The 27,091-nt window shown below is 37.4% G+C and overlaps 1 protein-coding gene across 7 annotated transcripts in view; it reads left to right on the top strand.

The window, feature by feature from the left end:
• Nucleotides 1-27,091, top strand: part of ARHGEF7 (Rho guanine nucleotide exchange factor 7) — a 129,477-nt gene that overhangs the window by 61,518 nt on the left and 40,868 nt on the right. For all 7 annotated transcript variants that reach the window (XR_007888621.1, XM_051610645.1, XM_051610628.1 and 4 more), the window contains 4 exons: nucleotides 6,269-6,357; nucleotides 13,002-13,096; nucleotides 13,385-13,480; nucleotides 22,147-22,269. Coding sequence is in view for 6 of the 7 variants with exons in the window: in XM_051610645.1 (XP_051466605.1) it covers nucleotides 6,269-6,357; nucleotides 13,002-13,096; nucleotides 13,385-13,480; nucleotides 22,147-22,269 (403 nt within the window). In the remaining variant the exon portion in view is untranslated. The remainder of the gene's footprint in view (nucleotides 1-6,268; nucleotides 6,358-13,001; nucleotides 13,097-13,384; nucleotides 13,481-22,146; nucleotides 22,270-27,091) is intronic.

Below are 27,091 nucleotides of genomic sequence, written 5' to 3' on the forward strand. Positions count from 1 at the left end.
TGCTTTTCTTGGTTGTTTCCATAAAATTTCTTATGAACATTTCTATTCTGAAATAGCTTGGTGCTGCTTCCCCTCATCCTATGACAGGGCACCACTAAAAAGAGACTGACCGGTTCTTGACATGCACCATTCAGATATTTATAGACATAAATAAGGTCCCCTCTCAGTCTTCTTTTCTCAAGACTAAACAGCCCCAGGTTACCACAAAGCTGTCAAGTTGCATGGATGACTGGTGGGTGTTCATGAGAAGTTTCATCTAGGTTATACGTGTGGGTTGGCAGTCTCCTGAGCCCCTCCTCTTCTTCGCCAGTCTTCATTAGACTAGTTGACATTTATTGAGCTGATAGTCTTTCACTGTCCATTTTTCTTCCTAGCAACTAATATATACCTCACTTGGAAGACTTTCCTAATTCAGAAATGTTTTAAGTGCATTTGTGCTTTGAGCATGAGGTTAAAACACGAAAGTGCTTTATTTTCCTGTTGTGTTTTTAAATAAGTTAGTGGAACTTACTGTCTTGCAAGCTTAAATTCAAAATGTGTTTTGTGTCAGCATTATAATGAATTAATTTCAAAAAGATCAAGTTGATTTAAGTTTTCTTTATTAACAAAAATGTTCATCCTGGATGTCTAATCGACTTTCAAAATACATTTGTAAAATGTTCTGTCATCAGCAGTGTCATTCCACCCTTCGTTCTTCTCTCAAATATCACCAAAAATACTACAAGTGGTCAGAAATTATGTACAGGCAACATTTTGTGTTATCATCTTTGTTGATGCATTTTTTGGAGAGCTCCTGGGACCTGGTGGGTTTGATTAAATAAATCCGTTCAGTTTTTTGGAACCTGACTTTGGCAAACTGGGTGACAGAAGAAAGGGAAGTTATGCATTTGTGGTTTTGTTTTAATTCTCACAAAATTAATAGGTGTTAGATGTTGAGATGAATTAATTTTTGTTCTAAATGAAAATCCTCTGAAGTCAGATTACTCTATATGTGTAGTCTCAGCTGCTACTGTTGCTCTGAAGTTGGGTGTTCAAGGGGAACTGTTTTACACACATTGCCTTCTTAAACATTTTTTGAAGAGAAGTAAACTACCTTACATAAATTGCATAAGCAGAGTATATTACATGATAAGGTATCTCAGGGTAGCTAGAACGTGGCAAAGCTGTGTCCAGTGTATCCTGTGTTGTAACTTGTTTGCCTAGCTATGCCAAAATGATTAGTGTTAGCACAGAATGCTAATACAGGTATGAGGTGAGCTGTGAATGGTTGTAGGTCACATACTGAGGTTATTGAGCAATGCACAACATTTATTTTTCTTAGGCTGGACAATTACTCTATTTTGTGGGAAATAAATTTGGTTGAGATGGAAAATGGTTTTTGCTTTTGAGTGTGTGCTTTCTTTGCTCTCCCTCCCAACCCAAGGGGAAAAGGAGGATTTGTTTTGAATTTGTGGTACTTATGATAAAAAGAGAAGAAAAAAAAATAAAGTAGTAGTTTCTTTTCAGGTATGTGCCTACACTGTAAGGATCAAAAAGATGGTCCATTTATCTCTCCCTCCTTGTGTGCATGTTTTAATTTCCCTTTTCAAACCCTACAACTTTTTGCCTTTTTTAATGCTCTTTGATCACTAGTCAGGAAGTACTTTGAAATGAGAAGACTCTATTTTCATCCTGCCATACTGTGACATATGTCAAATGGTAAAAGATTTATACTGTGCGAGCTTGTTAGATATTTGACAGTGTGGCCTTCCTTAGTTTTTTTTCCTTATATAAAACAGAGCAGGGAGGGGTGAGGGTGTAGGAGAAGTTTTGTCTCTTACACTGCTCCTTGTCTCTCACAAAGAGATTTGGAGGCTTAGTTTTGAGAGTTCCCCTGTGATGAAGAGGAGTTAGTCAGAAGGGGATGTGCTTGATTAGATACTGTCAAATGTTAATTTGATTTAAAAAAAAAAATAATCACATGGTTACTTGCTGGGTTTTAACAAACTGTAATTGTTTTGAAACGGCATGAGGTTATGCAGAAAGGAATAAAGCTTTGAAAAATGACATTTGATGTGCCACAAACTTTATTCTAGTTCTTCACAGAAATTAATTTGTCATTAGCTGTTCTAGCCTCTCTTCTGTTATGCTTTCTTCACAGCTATGTTAGTATCGGGCCCAGTGCAAGTTATAGTGTGAATGGTTCTTCTGGTTAGATATTAAAAGTAAATCAGTGTGGGAAAAGGCCAGTGTATAATGGAAAAGTAGAATGTCCCCTGTTCACATCCTGTGGTGAATGAGGGAAGGACAGATACACTCTTAGCTTTGAAAAAAAACCAAAACAACACAAAAACAAACAAAAAAGAAAAACCCACCAGGAATGCTAGGTTTCTTCTTGCCTGACAGTGTGCACTTGGAGGGGTATTTTATTCTCTTGTCAAGTGTTACTCTACCGGCACTGATAAAACAGAGCTTGAGATAAGTTACCACTGCTAAAAAAGAGTGCTGGTAGTGTTGATGTTGCAGTGTGGAGTTACAGTGATGCCTGAACCAGCTTGACAAGTGGGAACAAGTTTATGTTGCAGTGTTGGGCTTGAATCAGTCTTGAGAGACAGAGCTTGCTTTTAGTGCTTCACTAACAGGGGCCACATAGCTTTGTGTCCCAGGTGGCACTTTTTTCTCTGAGACTGTAGGATATAATAGCTCAGATCAGATCTTTGCATCTAGATGACACACAAATTGTAGCCTAGTAGTGGAAACACATGATGGTGATCTAGTAGCAGTATAGTTGAAATGCTGTAGTATAGTATGTCCTGAAATAATAGTAATGAGATTAGAATTAAACAAAATATTGGGAAGGATTGGGTAAATTTCCTTTAATAGTCACTTAGGTAGATGTTTGTAAAGGATAAAATAACTCTAGACAGTGGCCTTTCATGTACAGCTTAGGGAAAGGTTACAGAAGCAGCTGCTCAAAGTTGTTTTTGTTCTGCTGAGAATAATTATTTGCTGGAAGAATAATGTTAAGAAGCCTGTGCCAACCTCCTTATCCCCCTAAAGGTGATCTGCTAAGTGAATTCTATCTGGTTAATCACTAGTCACTAGACACTTCAAAGCATTATCAAGTGTAGCTGGGTGCAAATGAATGTAATTCTTTGAACAGGAAAGAAATTGATAGTGGTAACCTAGCCTCTTTGTTTCAGTTATCAGCTAGATATGATCTCTTCCAGTACTTGAGCAGATGCTTTTTTCCTTTGGATCTGATTGTGTGCTGTACATGTCTTAATGGTGTTTTCATTCTTAATGTAACAGACTTCTGCTGGGACTAGGAGAAAAATAGGGAGAAGGAAAGATCTTCCATATGGGAAAACTTTGTGTCTGGCTCGGGTCATTCCCTTCCAGTGCTTTGAGAAACAGAACTTTTATGCTGAAGTTGGTAAGGTGGTAGGGTTTTGCTAATATTTGGAAGACCTATGGACCTCATAGACCAATGAACCTGTAAGACCTTTTATATGTTGCCAGTATACTGAGCGGGGGTGACACCTGCTTGAAATGTTTAATGCATTATTCTCCATGTTTGCAAAAGTACTCTAATGTTCTCTTGTGAAAGATAATAAATAACACTTATCTTTGTTTATACTAAGAAAGTGATTTCTTTTGTGCGAGATGAGAATTTTCTTCTGTATAATGCATTGTGCAATAAGCTAATTGCAACAGGACTGTTTCTTATTCCTCTTTATGAATCAAGGCAGTGCTTGGAGGCAGAATACCAGACGTGATAGACAGCTGGACTAATTTGCTGTGTCTAATTCTGTGTTTCTACAATAGAAATGGCCTTTGCATTTTAAAAGCTGAATGTTTATTATGGCAAAATTATTTGAATGCATGATTCTTTTTTGTGTCCTGTTTTTAAATCTGAATTTGATCATGGCTCTCTGATGGATAACCAAGGCAGCTGAAAAGCTGGTAATACAAATGACTATATATTTCAGCAAAAAGCCTCCAATTTCAGCAGCCTAGAAGAAAAAGGGGAACAGATGTATTTATACAAACTTTAAGAAGACAAAGTAGCTGGAAGAAGAGCCAGATTTCTATGACCATCCAAGTGTCTGCAGATTATCACGGGTCAGATAGCTGTATTATGATAAAATTCAGTTACAAAACTCTTTTCTTAAATAACTCTGGTTTCTCCTTTCATGCTGTTTGACACATGATTAATCAACCTTTAGGCACTTAGGGAACCTGAAAATCTCTATAAATTGTAGGGTAAGTTAAGAGCTTCCACAGAGAATGAAAGCAAAGTTTGTGTAAACTACATAGTTTCCATAATTCAGTACAAAGAAACAAGTTGTCAATGAGTAGCATTATATATAAATTTATAAATGAGTAGCTGCACACATGACATGACTTGGTGTTTCTTTCACATTCAGAGCTTGGGTTTGTTTTTGTTTAAGGGGATGGGAGGTGTCCTATCATTTGGAATTACTTGGCTGTAAGGCAGAGCGTGTTATGTATCAGTGTTCCCAGCTGGATAACTGCTGGGGCTGACGTGTTTTGTGCTGTTGGCTTAATAGCTGATGGGGGGTAGGGGCTGAGCAGGGGTTGTTAACCAAAAGGATTTTGCTGTCATCTCTGAACATGGTAAGGAGAAATGTTTTGCCCATGTTTGGCAGTTTTAAGACCATATTTTATTTTTAGAATAGCTTCTTTGAGGAGAGTTCCAGCACAATACAGAGAAAATCCCCTCAGATACCACATGTGCACTCTTGGGATCTGAGCTGCTTCTTAGGGGCTGCTGACTAAAGCCTCCTGGCACTGGAGACAAAAGGGGGCCTGTACCCATAGCTGAGATTGCAAAGTCCATAAGGCTGCAGCTGGGCAGCCTGAAGAAGCATTAGATTACCCAGGATACAGTCCAGTAGAGGCTGATATCCCATGGTCTGTTCTGATTCTGGTGATGTTTCCCTGGTCAGCTTTACTGTCCATGGGAATTTCCCATAGCTGGCCCTCAGCTTGGCTGACTCGGCTTCTACTGGAAAGACAGGTCTGTATTTGAGACTTGCATAATTTATTTGTGGTGGCCTGAGGTATCAGGTAAACTAGACTTAAATTATTCATATACCTTTATTAAAATGTTTTTGAAACAGGAGCTTGCTTTTAAAATAAAGGTAAAACTTTCAGAGTGTTGGTGATGCTTTTTTTTTTTATAATCTGCCTTTTAATTGTTTGGGTACAAGTTACTCAAATGCTTATTTCAAGTTTGCATATTAGACAAGCCTGCTTATTAAAAAAAACCACCCCAAACAAAACACCAGAATGTCCTGATAAATGGTCTCACAAGCATTGTGTGCAAAGTCAAGTGTGAGAAGTCAAAAAGAGATGCTGTAAATCTCGTTTGCTTTTTCTCCAGTATGGAGCATGATGCTTTTGATTGTCTCTACCCTCATCTTTGCTGCTCTGTGATTGACTTAAAGGAATGGTAGAGGTGGGAGGGGAGGTTTTAGGAGTGTGTTTTCTGTGCCTCTCCATTCTGGGAATCAGCACTCAGATAATTTTCAGGACTGTTCTTTTGATCTTGCAGACTTATGTTGTCCATCCAGGAAGAGCATGCATTACTTGGGGGTAGATACACTATGGGATTATAGGAGACGTTGCATTTATTGTTATGATGGACTGTGTTCTCAAGTGTATTAAGTATTTCTACTTTCTACTTCATTTACAGTAAAAGATAATTAGTTTTAAAGAATTATTTTCTGGGATAGGCATGTGGTAAGTCACTCTGCTACCTGTACAGTGTTTCAATTCTCTGTTTCAACCAGAATGAGTGTAATGGCCCACGTGTGGTATGTTCAGCCTTTGATTGGTCATTTACTTTTATCAAGTTCATTAAATTGATATCAAAACTTAATACTGCTTTTTAAAAACAAAGTTTATAGAGCTTGGAAATGGTTATTGTATTTTATTTTATTTTATTTTTAATTGCAATCTGTTATAACATCTTGCTTTTAAAAAATAGTTTTTGAAAAGCTTATTTTATTAACTGACTTCTGGTTCCAGGATAAGGAATGGAAGTTTTCCTATTTACCTTCATTGCGGCTAGAGTTTCATTTACTGTGAACATATGAACCATTTTGATTCTTTACCAATATTTTCAAGCACAAGTATATACACTTACCAGTGAAGCAGTATTTTCACTTTATCTCATGATATTTTAAAGTGGTTTGTTTGACCTCTAGTGTTGAGCTATGAAATTGCACCCCACTGACACAAAAATTATCTTCTATTTCAGAAAAACCGGTCTCCCCCAAGTCAGGTACATTGAAGAGTCCACCTAAAGGCTTTGATACATCTGCAATTAATAAAAGTTATTACAATGTGGTGAGTGATCCTTTTTGCTCCATCTCAGCTGTTACACACAGTAGAACGTCATTCAAGTAAATGCTCTTATCTGCACAAAAAATTTGGCAGTCTTGTTAGAGCCTTAGTGCCAAAACTAGATAGGGGTTTTAGTAAATTCTCATATAAACAAGATCATAATTGGTTTAATAGGATATCACATATACTGATTCTTCAGCATAATGCAAAATTATAGTCTAAAGTAAGTGAGTAATAGGCATTTCTGTAATTATGTGCATTTTATTTGTTTTTAATTTCCCTTTTCTCCCACATCCCCTGAATATACAGTCTATAGTCTTCCCCACTCTATATGAATTAATGAAATTTTACTGTGTTAAAGTGATTAATACTTTTTTTGTCTTATTTTCTTGAACCAGAGATTGAACATTTGAATGAATTTGCCTTCTTTATGTTTCTTCTTATAAATCAACTCAATGATCAACTTTAGGAACCTCTCCCTTACAGTGATGAATAGCTTTCACAGCAAAAGCAGTATAGCCAGAGTCAGACTGGCTGATACAACCCCAGCAATTCTTAACCCAGTACTCAGACCTCATTAGTAGATATGTGTAAGAAACAAACCAAACTCTGTATTTAAATGTATTGTTGTAACCATTTTGAGAGGCTTTTATTTACTAACAGTAGATACACTGGGAAGCAAAAAGCATCTTACTGTTTTTGTTAACCACTGCTCCCTGCTGGTGTAAAAGCAAAACATAAGGTTTCTTTCTCTTTTCTTTAAAGCAGCTGTCATTGTTTTTAATTTTGTCAGTTTTTAGTGGTGGATCATAAAGCATTGTTTTATGGTTTCATCTTCTGTGGTTGTGGCATGAATAACACCAACCACTTGGAAGAAGAGAGCAGTTTTGCATATAGTCCACTAATTGAAAACAATGAAGCAAACTCCTGCTTCTCTCCCCTGACTTGCCTGGTGCCTCTGTGGGTAGCCATCATTCCATGGTACAGGGAGGACTGCACTACTTAGGCTATTGTATCTCACACCTGCTAGACACAGTGGGAATTACTTGTGCAGGCACACCTTCCCTCAAACTGCAGGAAGTAATGATGTTACTGTGGTACATCCAGCAACAAAATGTGGAATAACTCTCTTTTTTTGTTTTTCACTTTATCTCTTTATAGTAGTTTTGTCAAAGCTGCTGTTGTGTGTAGCAGCAAGTATGTCTTCTCTTTTAGTGTTTTGTTGTCAAAATCAACTTTTTTCAATTCAAGTAAACTGAAGTGAATGTATCAAGGAGGGTTTAGTTCCTTCACTAGGCAGAAAATGGCTTTTAGTTAAGTTTAATTGATATCTATGTTGAATAGGTTGCCCAGAGAGGTTGTGGATGCCCCTTCCCTGGAGGTGTTCAAGGCCAGGCTGGATGGGGCTTTGTGCAACCTGGTCTAGTGGAAGATGTGCCTGCCCTTTGGGAGTGGGGGGATTGAACTAGATGGTCTTCTAGATCCCTTCCAGCCTGAACCATTCTATAATTCTAACTTGAATCAAAATTAATTGGCAGGTCTCTTCAATACCAGTCTTTTAGATTTGGGTCACTTTTGGTTTTGTTGGGGCGTTTTTGCCTTTTTTTTTTTTTTTTAAGTCAGCAGCAAATACATTCCTCATCTGTAATCTTATATTATTATTTCCCTGATAGATCTTCATATGATGAAAAGTAAGAGTTGCAGCTGTTTTATTTAGGCTTAACTAAAACTTCAGATTAAGTGTGTCCAAAATTAATTGAATCTTGTGGTTGCGTGTTTTACTTTGTAAGAGTAATACAGGCCACTCTGGGGACTGATAGTGTATTTCAGTGAAGAAAATAGGATGTAAATGTTTGTATTTGTGTAAAACTGTAGTTAGGACTGCTAAGTTAAAAAAGGCCATACAGTTTTGAAGTATCACCTTTGGATTGTGTGCTTTTTATAATTGTTCCTGGGATAACCTATAATCATAATAATGGAGACTCAAGCTACTAAATACTTTAAAAAACAGATAACTGTAGCTGGCTTTTGAAGTAGGACTCCTAGCTGTTTTATTAACTGTGGATGATATATTGGGATGGGAGGGAATGACCAGTTCATATTAATAAATATAGTAAGTTAGAGCACATGCCCGAGAGTGCTGTTCTTAAATGTGTCCAGTGAATTGGATAATTGTTTTCACATTTTTCCACAGAATGGCAGATACCTCCAGGTTGTTTGTTTGTTTGTTTAAGATGACCATTTTATTCCTTTTTGTTTAAAGAGTGAGAGGTTATTTTGGAGAAGTAAGACTTTATTGCTGTACTAAAACCTAAACTAGACTAGCTAACATCTAGATTTTCTTGAAAAAAACACAAAGTGCTTCCTGTAGCAACATAACTATAAAATAATCTTTAATAATTATTAAATATTTAATGATTTTTACATGAAGATAAGACAAACAGCAAACTCATTCACTCAAGTGAAAGCAGTTTCATTTGTGAGATGACTTTTTGTTGTCTTTGAAAGTAACCTGCAGGTATGGAACTTGCCTGTACTAGGAGTCTGGTTATCAGTATGCACTGGTAACAAAATTGAGCCCATATTAAGGTAAAAACGGAACAGCTCCACTTTTGACAACTGGTAGCTAAAAGAATGTAGTCCAAGTTAAAGAGTAAGCATTAAATCTGTGTTAGAGACTCTCTTTAACAACCAAGCATGGTTTGAGACTGGTAGTATGAGGCAGCAGCCTGCTGCTATTTTTATGTTGAAGCTATCCTCCCCCATTCAGGTATGTGCTGAGACCCTGCAAATGTCATGATGGTTTATTGCAGTTTTTCCTAGGGAAGGATTTGTGCAGGTGCAGGCAGCACCTGTGGGTGCATTTGTTGCATTGAGGACAAAATCAAAGGGTGGCTCAGAGGAAGTTAAGAAAGTGGTAGGAAAGGCTCTGATAATCTGGGAGGAGGACTGGGGTAGGATAAAGGAAAGGTGCTTCATGTATAGAGGAGCTTGCTTTCACTGCTTTCCTCTGTTCTTTACCCCTTTGTAAATGTGCTTTTTATTTTTGTGGATTTACACAGCTACAACGAAGTTCATAACGCAAGCCACATACCTCTCAGTCTCAGTGTGTTTTATTAGTTGTGCCTAGCAGTAGGTATTGCTGAGTAGACAGCACATTGGGTTTATGCTTACATTTTTGCCTGGCTCAGGAATGCAGGTTAGTAGAGAATGACTAGTGCTACAAGGTCTTGTCCTCCATGAAATGGTACAAATCTGCAGCAGTCTGTAATACGAACCAGACTTGTGATCAAGCATGAGGTATTTTTCATGTAGAAGTAATTTAGTAACTTGTTACTGAAGAGATGGGCATATTACTGCAGGTTATTCCCTGGAGACAGAGCAGGCATTACACTGAGTTTTATTTTTACTTGTTAATCCCTAGCAGATTAAAAAATTTGTATCCAAAATAAAATTGTTACCTCTGCTTAGAGGGCAGTTGTCTTGAGATTAAGTAGCTGTTCTAAAAGCAGGCAAATAAATAGGCATTTTCTCCATAGGATGAGTTTTTAATTTATGTGTTTGAGAAGTGATGGAAAATAAGCCCTCATTTAAAGGCTGTGCTTGTGAAGTTGGGTCAAGAATTTGTGTTTACTGAAGTTCATAAAAGTTTTTGAGGACCCTTGAAATATGGTATACTTGTATGGTGCTTTACATTGCCCCCCTTGAGGGCCTGTTATAAGGGATTAGTCTCTCATTCTCATGATCCAGGAAAATCAGACATTGATCACTGTTTTGCTGAAGTACGTGACATTTCAGCTGAGTGCTATACTACTCCCCTAAAACAGGTTCGTGCTTACAGGATCATGCCTGAGCCTAGCTGTGAAATCTGCCTTTTCCCCCTCTGATTTGGAAAGTGATCAGCTTCATGTAGGTCGCTTAAAATCAGTTTTTGGGTGGTGGTTTTTGCCCTAGGGAGACGGCTGGAGTTTTGTGTGACAGAATTGTTAACCGTGCTTGTATTTTCCGTGCCGTGCGATTGAGAGAGCTTGTGCTGCATGAGCTCAGTTGTCTGAGCCTGCTATTCATCAGTGTTACGGACTGCAAAATCTGCCACTTCAGTGCTGCTTATCTGTGCAAATGTTGTGGAGGAGTTGTGGAAATAAGGTCTTGGAGGTCTCATGGGGTCTTGCAGCAGCCAGGACGCACAGAAAGCGGGAAAGGGAAGAAAGGTGATTATTAGAGCATGCGGGTGAGATGGGGATGTGAGGAATGTAAGGGTGCTCTGGTGCCAAAATACTGAGTTGCAGGACTGACTACTTAGTGCTTCAAAGGACAGTCCAGGCATTTAATCCTCATAGCTTCTCCATGGGGTAGGTAAGTCAAGCTGGAAGGTTGCAAGAGTTTACAGAACTGATGTTTTAGAGCTATGTAAGCAAGATTATTCTTTTAAAAGATATTTGAAGTAAAATAATGTTGTATGCAGTGGAAACTGTACTGGTAATAAAAAGAACAAACAAGGAAATAGTTTGTATGTATTCTGGGAAGTTTTTAAAACTGTGTGTATCTGAAGTATTCTTTAACACTGTGAACTACTAGAATAACAAAGCAGCATAAGTGTATCTACTGCTCTGAATATTTTTGTAGCATATTTACAATTGCATTTATTTTCCTTTTTCCTGTAATTTGTCATGTTACTGATTCTAGTTTTTTATGCTTTCCTATTTTTTTTTTTTCTTTTGCCTCCTTTAAGTCTTTTTCCTCCAGTCCCTTATTCTCTGTATTTGCAAAGAAAATCCTCAAATAAAAATCCAAACCAGCACAGGAAAATAACAGGAGTTGTGTACAACATGAAGCTAGTTTTACTTCAAGCTTATCAAATAGCTGTTTATGGCAAAGAATGAAAATACTCTTAGAGAAATTGGTACATCCTTTCAAGATCTCTAGGAAATTTGTTGATTTAAATCTTTTTTTTATCTTTTAATGCTGTTCAGTGCTTTATCAGGACAGTGCATTTTTGTCCTTGGCTTTCAGTCTCCTATTCCCTACTAATGGCTGTGTAATGCCTTTAGACTGGGAGATGTTTGTAGGAAAAGCCATGTTGGAAAACATTGCTCTTGCATTTAATTTTTAACCTCATGATTCCTAAGTGCTTTTACATTTTAACATCTTAACAGTTCATTGACTTTATTTTATATATGTGTAAAAAATGTGGAATTTAATTAGAGCTTGATCAATGCACTTTTTTTTTCGTTTTTATGGTCTTAAGTGGTCAAAACCCACATCTTTTTAAAAAATTGTGTGCCCAGTTTGTACTTTATGCTGTAGCTTCCTAGTTAGTAGCTATAACTTTCCCTTTGACATTCTTCTGTCATAGTGTTTAGCAGAGAATGGAGACATTTTAATCTTCAGGATTCAGATTTCCTACAAAAGAATGAATGCAAAAGTGGTCTCTCTCTCTCTCCAAATGAATAGAAGCATTCAAGGAATAAGCAGAATCAATGACACCAATGAAAGGAACAGTGAATTCGTCATTGACATACTGAACTATTTAAAGTTATTTCATCAGGTTTGCATTTAGGAATGAATGGCTTTTTTTATTTCCTAAGAAAGAGTATTGACTACAACAGTGAATAATACACTCGATTACAGTCGTTACTATAAATGCTGAAATGAGATATTACTGTAAGCTTGACAAATATGGCATATAGTAAAAAGAGAAGGTTTGTGGTGTGGCTCGTGACCAGTGAATAGCAAAAAGTTTTCAAAGCTCAGCTCTGTTCCTTGAACTACTTTTAGTTCTCATGAGTCACTTGCTAATTCATGAACTTTTTGGAGGCAAAACATAATTTGCCTGCTAGAAGCAGAGTAGGACTTGATGTGAATATATTGGAGGATATCCTAAAGCAGACTCCCTGGAGATGGCCCAGTAAAATGCTTTTTTCTACATTTTTGGGGGTATTCCAGTTGTTTGATCTATATTCTGCCAGAAACCAAGCGTGCACTGTACTTAATAAGTTCTTGGCTTTACATCAGAATCCCTTGTCATTTTCTCATGATAGTGTATATTATTGCACTCTTGGCTGAAGGTTAGGAAGCTGCATTTAAACAGAATGCTAAAATGCTAATTGTATTGCTAAGTAGAGTTGACAGTTAATTGATATTTATAAATCTCTTGATATTCAAACCTTCTCGATAGAAGAGTGCATCTGAATAAGTAAACCCATTGCTAGCAAGATTAGATATTGTATGTTGTGATTGAGATTGAGAAAACAACACTAATAATTCATTTATCTTGCAACTTCTAATGTGCTTTACCAACCTCAGATCTTTGACTGTTTTGAAGTATACAGGAGGAAACTCCTGTACACTCCTGAAAACTCCTAGTTTTGTAAGAACACACTGTATAGTGCTCAAATTTTACAGTAAAAGTTTAAATGCAGTGAAATTCCTGTTAGCTTACCACCTTTTTGTATATGGCTAAAGAATGGTTCATCAAGTGTGTGTTTTTTTTGGTGTGAATTTCATAAATATATATGAAGCTTTCTCACTGCTATTTAATTTTTTTGACATAGGAACATGCATTTAAATTTTCCTAGTGTTAAGCAAATTTGACCGTTTTAAAGTATGTCTTAAAAATACCAATTAGCAACTGTCATTTATTGTAGGTGCTACAAAATATATTAGAAACAGAAAATGAATATGCTAAGGAGCTACAAACAATGCTTTCAAACTACCTGCGACCGTTACAAGGCAGTGAAAAGTATGTGAGTTTGTTTTGGTGTTTTAAAATTAGACTTAAGAAATCTTGTATGTTGGGGAGGGCTTATGTGGTTAAACCTTCCATTTCAATGTAAATATGCATTTTCTTGTGTGGACTGTGAGGTCCTTGAGGCAGGCCTTGCTTTTATTCAGTTTGCTTGCTGACTAAGACAGTCTGGTCCTTGATCTAAGAACCAGAAAACACTTTCTTTTAAGGTTGTAGGTTTTATTAAAGCACAATTAGTCAATAACTGCAAACCTAAACACCTTTTCTTTACCTTTGCTCCAGGTTAAATTCAGCAAATACTTCATACCTAATGGGAAACCTGGAAGAAATAAGTTCTTTCCAGCAAATGCTTGTACAGTCTTTAGAAGAATGCACCAAGTAAGTACTATGCATACCAGATACTCTGAAATTCTAACAAGCAAATTTTTTTTTCATTATTTTACTTGTTGTGTATGTTGATGTTTGTGATACTGTTTGTCCATTTGTTTCGCTCACTTTAAGGACAGTTGCTGCAGCAATGCAGTAATGGATGTTTGGATAATGTGTTGTTGATTGCTTGTGCGGATAGAAATCAGCCCTAGGATGCAATTGCAGAGGTAGGAATTTTAGCAGAGTTTGGGAACAATTTATTAATTTCCATGATGCAATTGCATACCAGTAAGCAGAGAAAGTGGTGTTTTTTGTTTTGGATGGATGACTTTTAGATCCTAAGAGATTGAGGAGAAATGAAGGGTGCTTACATTGTGATGGGACAGTGGGGGAAGGGGAAGAAATAACTGAATGAAGAACACTGTTTAAGAACCCTTACACTTGATATTCTTGTCCTGAACAATGGTGCTTGTCAAAATGTGCTGGGAGACACAAGTAGGATAGGCAGGAAGAACAATCTGACTAGAAATGTAAGTCTCACCATACCATATAAGAAGAAAGAAGCACAGAAAAAAGCAAATGAAGACACCTGAAGTCCTTCCATAGCTTGGGAGTGCAAGTAAGAAGATAACCGTATCACATTTGAATTGTCCTAATTATTTCCTAGTGTTGAAACTCCACTGAAAGCATAGTATCTGTTTCTAACCTTGGTTATGTCCTTTTCCTTGCCTGTGTTCTGGTTTTATCTGTCCACATGATGAGTGAGCTAAGGCAACTTGCTAATCCAAATTTCCTTGTTTTCTGCCAAGTTAGTAATTTGAATTGCTATTGAGGGCTTAGATGCGTTTCAGTTTGCTGGGAGTACTTGGCAATGAGAAGGAATGAATGTCTTGGAAGAGAAAATGTCTCTTTTGAAAGGCAGTAGTGATCTTTATACGAGCTCAGTGTGATGTGTTTGGGACTCTCCCTCCTCTTTTCCTCTCAGCTGCCTCATGTGAAGAGGAAATTGTCATAACAAAGTATAAACTGTGTCTCTACTAGACAGTATTGTATGCCTGGGTCTGTTGCTCACTTTGGATCCTACATCCTCTTACTGCCTGGCTTCTCTCCCTGTAGGCAATTTAGACTAGAGAGAATGGAAAGGAGCACGGTGTAGTTCAGGTGTGGAATGGAAACATGCTTGAAAGTATTTTTTCTTCCATACTGTGTTTGAGAAAGAAGGACAATCTTTCTGGCAAGTTAGATTTGATCAGTTAAGTGTCTAAACCCCTGAGAATGAGCATATGTTCAGGTACTTAAATGTTTCCTTTCTTTTCTTGTCACTCAACTTTCTGTTGTCTCATTCTTTTGTCAACATGATTTTGTTTCTGTGATTCAGAAGTTAGAGAAGTGAAGTACCTTGCATGAACAGACCATCATCTTTTGAAACTTTTGCTTAAGATGGTCTTAAAACCAAGAGTGGAAGAGCATATGTCTTCAAATGAATATTAATGCAAGCTTTGTTTCAACTTGATGTGTAGATTAACATGATCTAATAATGTAGCTTCAAGCTCAAAGCTTATTTAGAATTTCTTCTTTAATTTAAACTCTGTTAGAGTACCTTCTCATGATGTGCTTATTAATTTCTTCCTGGTAAGTCAAATATTGTTGTGTAATACATTAGGAACATAATGGATGCTAGTAGGTGGGCAGAGGAAGTGATGTCCCAGGGTTACTGCAAATATCTTCTGTTATTTTCTTTTTATAAATACCCTGGGCTTGCCAAGTTATGTTTTCAGTTTAATTTTCATCATAGTATATTAACTTGATCATCCAGCTTCCTTCTGTTTATATATAATCCATCATGATTCCCATCATGTAGAAGAAAGCTTGCCCTACTGCCTTGTTTTTTGTCATTTTGCCATGTTTTTTGGCTGGTGAACCTGTTCTGTAAACTCAGAGGAGCTCCGAGGCTGAAAACAGATTTATAATTTTATTTTAGTTTTTGGCAGAGAGCTTATACTTCTGTCATTCAGGCACTTAATATTGCAGCATCTGGTGTGGTGTTATTTCTAACCTGACCCAAATGCTGGCATCCTGCCAGTTGTGCCACCAGCCTATGTTGCTTGACCAATTCCTGGTTTGAGGCATGAGAGTTTAGTGTTTCTTGAATTCCACACCCTGCTTAAGTCAGTTTGTCATTTGAGTTTTCTCTTAAAAAATCCTGGCACGTGCTTCAGTGACAGAAACTTTCTGATGCTTTTCTTCTTCTTGTCTGTATCACTTTGGCTTATCTAATCCTCATGCTGTTAAACACTATGTTGTGGTTTTTTTCAGAAAACAATGCTATAGTGGGCTCTTTGTGTGTTTCAAAGGAAGGAGTTGTTTGGACATGGTTTGATTTTACTTATGTGCCACCCTGCCCCCAACCTTGAAGCTCTTCTGTTGCCTTGCTAAAGGTTTGTCCTCTTTGGCCTTGCCCAGGTTGGCTTCTGTTGCAGTATCACTGTGGTGCTTCTGTGGACTGCTCCATCTGTCACAGGCCTGGGAACACTTCTTGTCTGCCTGCATGGATGATGGTCATGGTTGGACAGATTTGTTGGAGGTTACTTCTACCTTTGTGACATTTCTTAACTAGCATTGAGTGAGAATCTTCTGGCTGATCTGCTTAAAAAACACTTTTTTTTTTTTGACTGATCATCTTCAAGTGTATTTGTTTTGATGGGTGGAAAAGAGCTGTAACTGACAAGGCAGAGATGCTGCTGGAGTCTTTAGTTGCAAAAGGCAGAATTCTGACAGTAGAACAGAGCAAGTGTGCTTCATTCTCCAGTCTCTTGAAGACAGAAAGTGGCCCAGTGCTCTAGGTCTCTTTCCAGATCTGTGATCCAGTGCCAAAGATCAGTTCTGCAGTGGTTCATGCAGCAGAGGAGTCTCTGGACTAACAAAGTCAGTGACCATCAGGTGATCTCTGGCCTGATTAGAATGATCTCTATTGGAAGTATTGCTCTTTGGGTTTGTTGGGTTTTGTTGGTTGTTTTTGTTGTGTTTTTTCTGAGCAGGCGATTGAACACCTGTCTTCTGCTTCAAAAAATATTTCTTCCATTCACCTGGGCATAGAATCTGTTGGTCTGTGGCTGTACTTCTCAGTAAGGGGGAGTGGACATGACACACAGGCTGGCTGGTGACACCAGCCTACATGGACTGCTCAGGTATAATCTCATTTGTAGTGAATTGAAGGTGTTGTTTGACTTTTGGTTGGTATCACAGGCTTATCTCCCTGCCCCATAATAGCTACAGCTGGGTTTTGGCTTCTTTCTTTCTCTCATGTCCTTGGTCTTGCAGTCACAGTAGCTGTTAGTTTTCTTCTTGTTCTGTGTTTGAGTGCAAGCAGATACTTCATGTTTCAGGACAATACTGGAATGGGTACTAAAGAAATGAAAACAAGAGGGAGAGATACCAGAGTGTGAGAGGGAGATTGCTTAAATGTCGTAAAAAACTAATCAGTGTTTTAGGTTTGCTTTTGGAGTGAAGATACAAATTAGGTCTGTTAAAGGTTTATCCCAGTGTCTTCCTATGCTTTTGGTTATTTTATCAACAGAAATAAGGCAATCAGTGTTAAGTGAATTTGAACACGGTGTCTTCAGATTGCCCGAAACAAGTATGCAGATTAACTGGTGTCTGATAGGTAAGGTGAACAGGCAAATAATGAAAGGTATGATTGTGAAGAGAGCGTTTAAAATTGGACTGATGGATTGTGAGTAAGTTGAGTTCTGCCTCCATTTGCGGAAACGGTAGCTCAGAAAACTGCTAATTGTCCTTATTTCAGTAACCCTGTTAGCAGTGAAGCCACAGGTTCTAACTCTTAGTCTTACATTTCTTCACAAGCTGCATCCCTTGAAGTCATTAATCACAATTATTCCTTAATTTTTGCAGTCCTTTGTGTCCTGGGTCTTCTCTGCTATCAGCTTTTAAATTCAAGACATTCTCTATACAGACCTCATGCAAACTTATCATTGAACACTCCAGCTCCTTCAAGAGACTGAGAGAGGGGCAGGAAATTCTGCTGTTTATCTTTCTGTGGGATATGGGGTGGAGGAGAAAGTGCCACCCATGTAATTGGAAGTTTCCAGATTGTGGCAGCTTCTGCAACTGTATGTCTGTATATTTATAGGGACATAGATTGCTACATGACATTCTTGTAGTAACCACACAGTCAAGTGAAATATAGAGATACCTGATCTTTGCCTTGCAAAAACAAAACATGCAGTTCTGATTACATTATTACTTACTTTTCTTTTAAAATTGCCTCAGTTGATCAGTGTTAAATTTGTCTGTATTCATTGCAGTTCCCATGGCCTTTCCCATAGTGTTGTAATGTCCACTGACACCAAAACTAAGATGGATTTCCTCAGAACATGCAGGACGTATGTAATGTTACTTGAATATGTCGGCTGCCAGTCTCACTACGGTCCTGTTCTGAACTCTGGTTTTGATGGAAATCTTAAAATAAGTGTTGATTGAGGAACAAGTGAATTTCTTACTTTCTTTTACTCAAATTATCCTGCAGTGGGAACCCATTTGAAGTCTAGAGAAACAGCATCAATAGCTATCAGGTGTGACTTCAACAAGCAGATATGTTAGATAGTTAGATTTAGTCGATGCCTCTAGCATGTGTAGAACAGCAGAAACTTTTTTGTGGTTCTTTAATTCTGGAGGTGAAGTTAAAATATGTCTTGGGCCTTCTTATAATGGAAGTGATTATTTTTATATGTATCAATATAATATGTGATTCCTTTTAAATTAAAATATCAAATCAGAAAAATATTGAGATGACAACTTCATTGTAGAGTAACTATACTCTTTACTGAGCACACTGGTTGCTAAAAAGCTTATATGATGCAGTGACAGGCTTCTTTTTTTTCCCCTCAGCTGTTAAAGGAGTTATAATTAATTAATTAGTTGTTCCTCTAAAAATTGTAGAATATTTGTAACTACTGCGTGGATTAGAAAAGTCAAAGGGCATGAGTTGCCAGCCCTTCAAAGTCTGTTAATTATCTTAATTCAACAGAGAATGTGCAGTATAAAGTTGCAACACATGTGCAGCATGTACAAGAGAATAATGTCAGTCTTTCATTCTGCTGAAAGAACAGCAGACTGAGAAGACCCAGATGTCTGCTTGGTGTGAACAGCCATAATTCATTCTCCCCTCCCCTGGCACTAGAGTATGAAAAGGCAATTTAGCCGTTTTCATGGGGCCTCTTTACTGTTTAATACTGAGTTATATGCCTTGAGTATGTCTTTGGAGTTTAAGATTTTTACTGCATCTACTATTTGAACAATGTATTATTAGCTCATGCTTAAATTTATTAAAGGAGACCAGCTGCTAGGCTGGAAATGCTCCTTAGAAGGCTGTAAGGATAGCATTCCCGAGGTATTCTGGGGAATGCCCCTGTTTTTTCCCTAAATGCCTGCAAAAGCAGCCACTCTCTTGATTTCAGCATTGAAACTTTTCTTGAAAGAGAAATAAGGATGCAGGCAATAAAATACAGGCCCTAGCCTTTAATGGAAGGAGCACTAATAATGTGATTAGAATGTAACTGGCATGATGGACAAACTGGGGATTCAGCTGTCATTTTCTGGATGTCTGTAATGAATGTTGTTGTCAAATAAGGAAGCATGTTTCCCCTGTATTGCATTTTGATCACCTATACAGTCAATTTTGAATCAATGCAGGCTAGGTCTTCCAGCACTGTACAGAGGAACTGTATAGCTTAGCAGGAGACAGATTTCTTATTTTGAAACTTGGGGGAGTATTGCTTGGGATCATCATCATGGAAGAACTTTGATTTTTAACTACTATGAGAACCCAAGGAATGCAACAAGAGGACTGTGTTTGAGCAGGATGGGAACATCCCCCATCTGGAAGAGCTGCTGTCCTGGAAACTTGACTGGTTCTTTTCTACTGGAGTCCACTGGAGCATCAGAAAGCAGTCCTGAGGAAAAGGAATTGGGGTGCTGGTTGATGAGAAGCTCAATGTGAGCCAGCAACGTGCACTTGCAGTCCAGAAAGCCAACCATGTCCTGGGCTGCATCAAAAGACGCCTGACCTGAGGGAGGTGATTCTCCCCCTCTACTCCACTCTTGTGAGACCTCACCTGGAGTACTGCATCCAATTCTGGAGTCCCCAACACAGGAAGGACATGGAGCTGTTGGAGCGAGTCCAGAGGATGGACAAAAAAGATGATCAGACACCTCTCCTATGAAGACAGGCTGAGACACTTGGGGCTCTTCAGCCTGGAAAAGAGAAGGTTCTGGAGAGATGTTATAGCAGCCTTCCAGTACCTGAAAGGGTCTACAGGAAAGCTGGAGATAGGCTTTTTACAAGGGCAAATAGTGATAGGACAAGGAGTAATGGCTTTAAGCTGAATGAGGGTACATTTAGGCTAGATACTAGGAAGAAATTCTCTAATGTGAGGATGTTGAGGCTGGAACAGGTTGCCCAGAGAAGTTGTGGCTGCTCCCTCTCCGAAAGTGTTCAAGGGCAGGTCGGATGGGGCTTTGAGCAACCTGGTCTAGTGGGAGGTGTCCCTGCCCATGCAGGGGGGTTGGAACTAGATGGTCTTCAAGGTAGGTTCCTTCCGATGCAAACTATTCTATGATTTTATTATCTCTCTCTTTTTTCGGAGGGAATATGTTAAGTATTGATGTTTAGAGACATGATGCATATGCTCACAACAATTAGAGAAAATCTTGATTTCCTTTTAAAAAATTTATTTTAATATAAGCAATATTCTTCCAGAGAGTTGTTGGAACCAATGGGGTTTCATAGGCATGAAACTCTGTGTCTGTGCTAATAGTATGTATGTTGAGTACTTACTGAGAGTTCACCTAGCTTTGGAGCAGTGTGGAAAAATGGTTTTAAGAGTAGTTAAATGGATGTTAATAATACCAAAATCCACTCTTTGTCTCATCTTGCAAACAGGCTGAAGCAAAGACTTGGCATATTTATGTTAGGAGATGCAATCTTTATGCAAGCAGAGGACATATATGGAGAGATTGAAAGGATTCATCTCTTTGCACATGTTGCCCAATGGGTTTAGACAAGGCATCAGGACAAGCTTGTAGTCTAGGACTGCTGAAAACTGTGTCCCATCTTCTGGCTAACTTCAGTGTGGGTTATACAATTGGCAATTGGCCATATAATTTGCTGCTGAAGATGCTTAGTCCTTCAAGTGGGAGTTGCTCTCTAGAAAGTAATAGGGTGTTACCCTTTCCAGCACCTTTACTGTGTTATTTACTTGTTAGTCCAATATATTCTTCACAGAAGAAGCAATCTGGTATGGATATTGAGTGGTTCTGAGAATGGTGATATGGTTGCAGTAAGGAATCAGATCTGGTTAGAGTGTATACATCTTCCCATCAGTTTGTGTTTAACTTGAAAATTGTTTTAAATTTTAAAGTATGTGAGTATGGGTTTTATTTGCATATGAAGTATGCAGCTTAAGGAGATGCTAAGAATAAGACTGGAAAGGTTGCATCTTTTTTTCCCTGCTTATACAGGTGCAAAATCACTCAGACTTTTACTTTCTGCTGATAGTACCAGTTCTAAGCTGGTGCCACACAGCCAATTTCAGATATTTATACTTCAGATATTTTCTTACTGCAATTTGAGATGACAGTTTCTGCTAAAAACCTTTTGAAAAATACACTGTGTATATTCGTATTACCTTTCTTCATATCCTGTCCCCCCCATATTTATGTGAGTATATGTGTTGCACATTCCTCTGACAAACCCGATCAAAACTTTTTAGCTTGACAAAGACTGTGAAGCTTTTCTTCTAGACACTGTTTCCTTTGCTGAGTCACCTTTCTTTATTGCTAAAGTAACTGAGGCTGCTGTTATTTAAGCAGCATTTTATGCTACATAAAATAATATCTTCTGGACAGAATTTTGAAATTTTCCTTCACTGTTTAGCAAATGTGGTGCTTTTGAGCATGAAAGATGATGAAAGTGATGAGTTATAGAAAGTATTTCTGTACTGATGGTAGTCAAGCTGCACTCTTGACCTGGTTATAAATCAATGTAAGTGCTTTATGTTTCTTAAAAAGCAAGATGAGTAATGTGTAAAAAAAAAAATAAAAAAAAAATCTGGCACTGTAGGTGGCTTCAGTTTGTGCAATCAGAGCTTAATATGGTAGTTAGATCTTTTAATGAATATTTTAAAGCTGTCATCTCTTGTGTCGGGTAGAGGGAGAGAATCCTGTTGATTCTCCATGCAGTTTTGGTCTAAGTGCTGAAATACTGGTTTTGAGATTTGACGTGGCATACGTGTGTCAGTAGTAAACTGTTGAAACAGATAGGTATGTTAACTGAAAATCTAATAACTCGAAGATGCTAATTCCCACTAATTCTTGAAAAAGTCTTGCTAGATAACCATCTTACAGGTATGTACCATACTCTGCCTATGCTGTGGTGGCATCATTAGACCTGGCAGTTACAGGGTTGAAGCTGTAAAGAAGGAAAAGTGTTGCTTGCTGGTCAGTGACCGTAGAAATCTATCTGTTGATTTTCTTTAAAAATCAAAGCACAGGAACAAAACCAAGCAAAACCCCAGTATACACTGCTTTTCCAGGCTTTAATTTATTTCTGTCTGGTTCATATTACAGTAATTTCATCATTATTACTCTGGTTCTAGGTTGCCTGAAGCTCAGCAGAGGGTTGGAGGATGTTTTCTAAATTTGATGCCACAAATGAAGAACTTATACCTTGCATACTGTGCCAACCATCCATCAGCAGTAAATGTACTCACAGAACACAGGTATGTTTGCTTTATGGTCTTTTAAGTTGGATACAAAAAAACTGCATAGAATACATTTGTGTTGTAAAGCTGTGATGTCTCTTGACACACATTTGGCATGGAAGAGCTTGTTTAAGGAAAAAAAAAGTATTTTTTTTTAAGAAAGAGAAAAAACTCACAACAGAAAGCTGTTCCATGTGATAAGGACCAGCCTGTCACTGTTGTCAGTGTGTTATCAACTATTTGAAAGAGTTTTCTCTTACAAAGAAATCATACTGGACTGAATACATACAAAAACCTATACTGATTGCCATCTTTGTTTTTTAAATGTTGAGATCAAAGCAACTTTGTGAAATTACGGCATAATTGACATGACTGGTAGGCTGCTTAAAACGGTTGGCAAATGGTAACTTAGCCCTGTAAAAGCTTGGATGTACGTATTGAGATTTATAATGGTGTACCCTTGGTTTTACTTCTGAGTAATATGAAAGGAATTTTTTCAAGTTTGCAGAATTAGTATTTTGTGTGTGTAAGAAGTGGAAAGCTGAGCTGACATGATGTAAGTTATTCAGCTTTCGGACAGACCTTGAATTTGCATAGAAGATGCCTTGTATCATATTGAGGGAAGGTTGAGGCCAGAATTTGATTAAAGAAGTCTGCTTTCACAAACTTTTCCTATGTATTGTCCTGATGAACGTGTCCTTCTCCAGCTGTTAGTATGGGGCTACTTATGTTTCCTTGTGGTGCAGGAGAGAACTATGACCTTCTTTTGAAGGTTAGAACAAATTCTAGCAGGCTATCTCTTTTTTGCTTGCCCTCACCCACCCCTGTGATTTTTTTGTCTTGTGATGGACCAAAGTAAACATTTCAAATACTCTTAACTCTTCCTAAACGAAGAGGAGCATAATTGAGTTGTTTTCTATAGGTAGCTTTTTCTGAAAGACCTCACATTTGGTTTTAACAGCAACAACATCTGGCACACTTGTGAGCTTTACTCATAGTAGTATAAATGAAAAAACATTCTAGCTACCAAATATGATAAACTATGACTTATTTTAGTAAGACATGTAGCTGTGTTCCAATGCCACTTTGACAAATCAAGCTGCAAATTCACTCTGCAGTTTAGGCAGAAGGTGTTTTTTTATTTGTAAGAAGGAATGATGAATTACAATTAAACAAGGCTCAATATGTTTAAAAACCACTGATGAAGCCCCTTAGTGAAATGTCCTACTTCTAGTACCATTTTCTGTAAATAGTAAAATATTTAGATGATCCATGTCCATGAGTGTTTTAATAATTAAAGGCTTTTTTGTTTGTGACTTTATGCTCTTCCCATACAATGGTCTGGGTTTAATCTGTAGATGGACGATACCAAGTGATAGCACAGTGATCATCTGCATTTCTTAAGATTTGGAGATATTTATAAAGGAATGTCCTAACTTACAGAATTCTTAGAAAACAGAAAGAATAGCTATGTCTTAGAAACCATAATAGAAATGTGAGAAAGGAAAACTATTTGTTCTGCAGGTGGAGAAGAGTAGCTTTTTTCCTCTTAAATTGCTTTGGGTATAGATTGCCCTAAGGGAGAATAAGCTTCTGGTCTCTAAAGTCAGTTTGATATCAAACCTTGGAGTAAATTTAAGTATCATAGAGCGGGTAAGTAATTTGGATGTGAAAATAGATTCAAAGTGGTTGTATCATTGATAAGAGAGAGCTCAATTGGAGGTAAGCTGTGATGTTTTTGTTTAATGCTATTGCATTGCCAGGCATGAGTCAACAGAAGTTGAAATTTTTATTACCCTTATTTTATTATTCTAAGCCCTTTATTTTTGTTCAACATCATTGACTAAAAATTCTGCTTGAGACAGCTGCCATGAAGAAATCAGAAAGTGACTTTAAGCATTTCTGAACCTCTTCTCAGAATGCCAGAAAGCTTGTAACTACATTATTTTAAAGGTAGGGGAAAAAAGATTTCTCTGCTGAGGATAATGAACTGACTAAAGGAATGAAGAAAGGGAAAATACTCAGAACTATCTCGTCTGTTTGAGATGTTTTTATTGTGTAAAAGCATCCTTAGTAACCATGACTGCAGAAGTTACTGTGAGGTTTGAGGGTAGTCATGACTGTAATAATAATAAAACAAATCCACTGCAGTGCATACTAGGTTATTATTGAACTGGAATTTTTTAGAGATGTCAAAGATTGAGGTCTAGGACTTCAGAGTCCAAAGTAATGATTTGTTGGCTGTCAAATGCATTATGTGTTTCAATACCACCAAAAATATGGCAGACAAATAGATGTTTGCTGGATTCTTGGATTTCAATTTCATGTTCATAACATCTGTGCTATTCAGTAGGGTTTTAGAAAGAAGAAAAAGGAACAGTGTGGAGTAGTTTGATTTGGAACATCAATTCTTACTGTCTACAGCAGATTATTTCTTGAAGAGAACTCTGAACTTCATAAAGTTGAACACATTTTAAGTCAGATTCTTATATAACAAAATCAGTATTTTCCCAAGTTTTTTTCAGTTCACTTGCTTTTGATGGGAACCATACAAACAAAAAAGAAACAGAAAAAATATCCCAGGTGATTGGTCTAAGTGAAACTTCAGAAACTTTATCTCTATTTTGTTTTTTTATACTATAAAACATACTAGCTTTATTACTGTGTTTTTACTGTCACTGACTAGAAACAACTAGAAAAAGCTGACTATCATTTTGAAGCATTAACTGCATTGTTTCTTAAACCCGTTGGATCACTGTAACATCAAAATTGGAAGCATTAATAGGGTTTAATGGAATATGACACATTGAGGTTTTTATATGTAATTTTCTGAAGTATCAAGGATGTTCTTTGAGCAGCGTTATAATACCTGTTAAAATGTTATTGGCACCTGGTAAAGACTGTGTGAGTGCATTTGAATAAATAAAACCTGATTATATTAACTTACTCAGAATTATTTTGGACTTCTAGTAAAAAGCGCTTTAACAAAAAAAATTTTCTTTTGGAGGGGGTTGGACTAGGTGATTTTTTTGAGGTCCCTTCCAACCCCTAACATTCTGTGATTCTGTGAACAGCATTTTTGTGCAGTCAGTTCTAAATAGCAGTACTTGGGATGGGGCTGGATATTTAAAAGGTGCGTGCAACTGAAATGTGAGGTCTTGGTGTGGTGTTTTTTTGTTTTGTTTGTTTTTGTTGGTGTTTGGTTTTTGTGGGGTTTTTTGTTGTTTATTTAATGCCATTCAGCATCAATGTCAGCCTTTGTCTCCTCTTTGTTATCTTTGTCACTTTCTTCATGATCATATATAGCAGCACCACAGGGGCTTTTATTCAATTAGTACAGGTTAAGGGTGTGTGCATGTGTAAGTTCAAATACGTGCATGTTTATATAAATACAGTCAGGGATAAAGGGGTTTAGTTATATTAACGAATAAGAGATTTTTCATGTTCAAATCTTCAAAGCCACAAACGTATTTTGTTTCCATAAGTTAATTATTAATAGTCAAACTATTGAATTTAATGTCAATTGAGACCTGAGTGTATGAAAATATGCAGAAATGTGAATAAAACCTAATACAGCCCTTATACAGGAGTTCATGTTCCAGAGTTGCATGTTCCTGAGGTTGTACTTACCATTTCTTTTAAATTTGGAGGAGATTCTCTTCTTGGTTCCACTTGTGGCACTGTAAGTTTTATCCAGCTGTTGAAGTCGGTACTCAAACTAATTTCCAGTTTTGTAGAGTTTAAATTTGGTAACTACTTTTTGTCTGAGCAATTGTTCCAGAGCCATTGCATATTTTTTCCAGAATTAAAATTCTCTCTGTTTAATGAATCAGGATTTTTTAAGAATGAAGTATTTTTTTCCTTAGGTCTTTTGTTGTGTCAGGTCATTACAAGTATTAAGCCACTGGCTAGAACTGAGGAGGTGGAGCTCATCTGTGAGTACATCTGTGAGTAGTGGCTCTTGCGGAGATCAGTGCTTTGCATATTTTCACCCCTGCCTCTTAGCTTGTTCTCCTTGTTCCCTTCTGTCCTTGAGGCTATAGTGTCACTATACATGGTCCCTGTTTTACTTACTTGATGCTGTAACAGTCATACCTTTCACTGCATTGTATGAAGCTTCGGTTCCTATTATCCCTTTGTTTTTCTTGAGAATCTCAGTTTAAGGGCAGATAGTATTTTTTGTAGGAAATTTTGCTGGCTGGTGAGCAGGACTGCCTCGAGGCTGTAGTTTGTAGTCAAAGTAGCATCATTGATAGCTGTGTGTGTTTCTGATCATAGATACATGCTTGCCTTCCAGTAAGAGAAGAAACAAGTTGAGCAACTGCTAAGGCATGAAAGAATGAATTTCCCTCAAATAAATTTAAAAAAACACTGGATACAAAGTAAAGAAATGGATAATTGCAGTGGAGTCCCAGGAACATGAGATGTTGCCTACCTGGGAAAGATCACAAGCTACAAGGTTCAGTGCAAGGGGAAACTCCAGCAAAGAAAAAGAGGCAGAAGCTAGGACTGGGACTTTGTGGACAGCACACAAAATGACAGATATTTGAGTACAGAACTCGCTGAAGTGTGGGTAGCATAATGAGAAAAAAAAAAGTCTTAACAGGTCTCACTGATCAGTGGACACTAGACATTTCTGAAGAAATATGGACAGTATGGACAATGTAGTCAGCATTAACGATATAATTATTGGGGGGATGTTTAAGCTCTTTTACTTTGTTTGAACAACACCATATATATTTTAAAACAAAATGGAAGGAAAATGTTTCTGAAAGAAAATTTAATTTGATGAAAAGGCAGCCAAAAATGAATAATATACACCTGTTTTGTTGGTTTTTTT

Source organism: Apus apus, chromosome 1 (assembly GCF_020740795.1).
Source record: "Apus apus isolate bApuApu2 chromosome 1, bApuApu2.pri.cur, whole genome shotgun sequence".
Lineage (NCBI taxonomy): Eukaryota > Metazoa > Chordata > Aves > Apodiformes > Apodidae > Apus > Apus apus.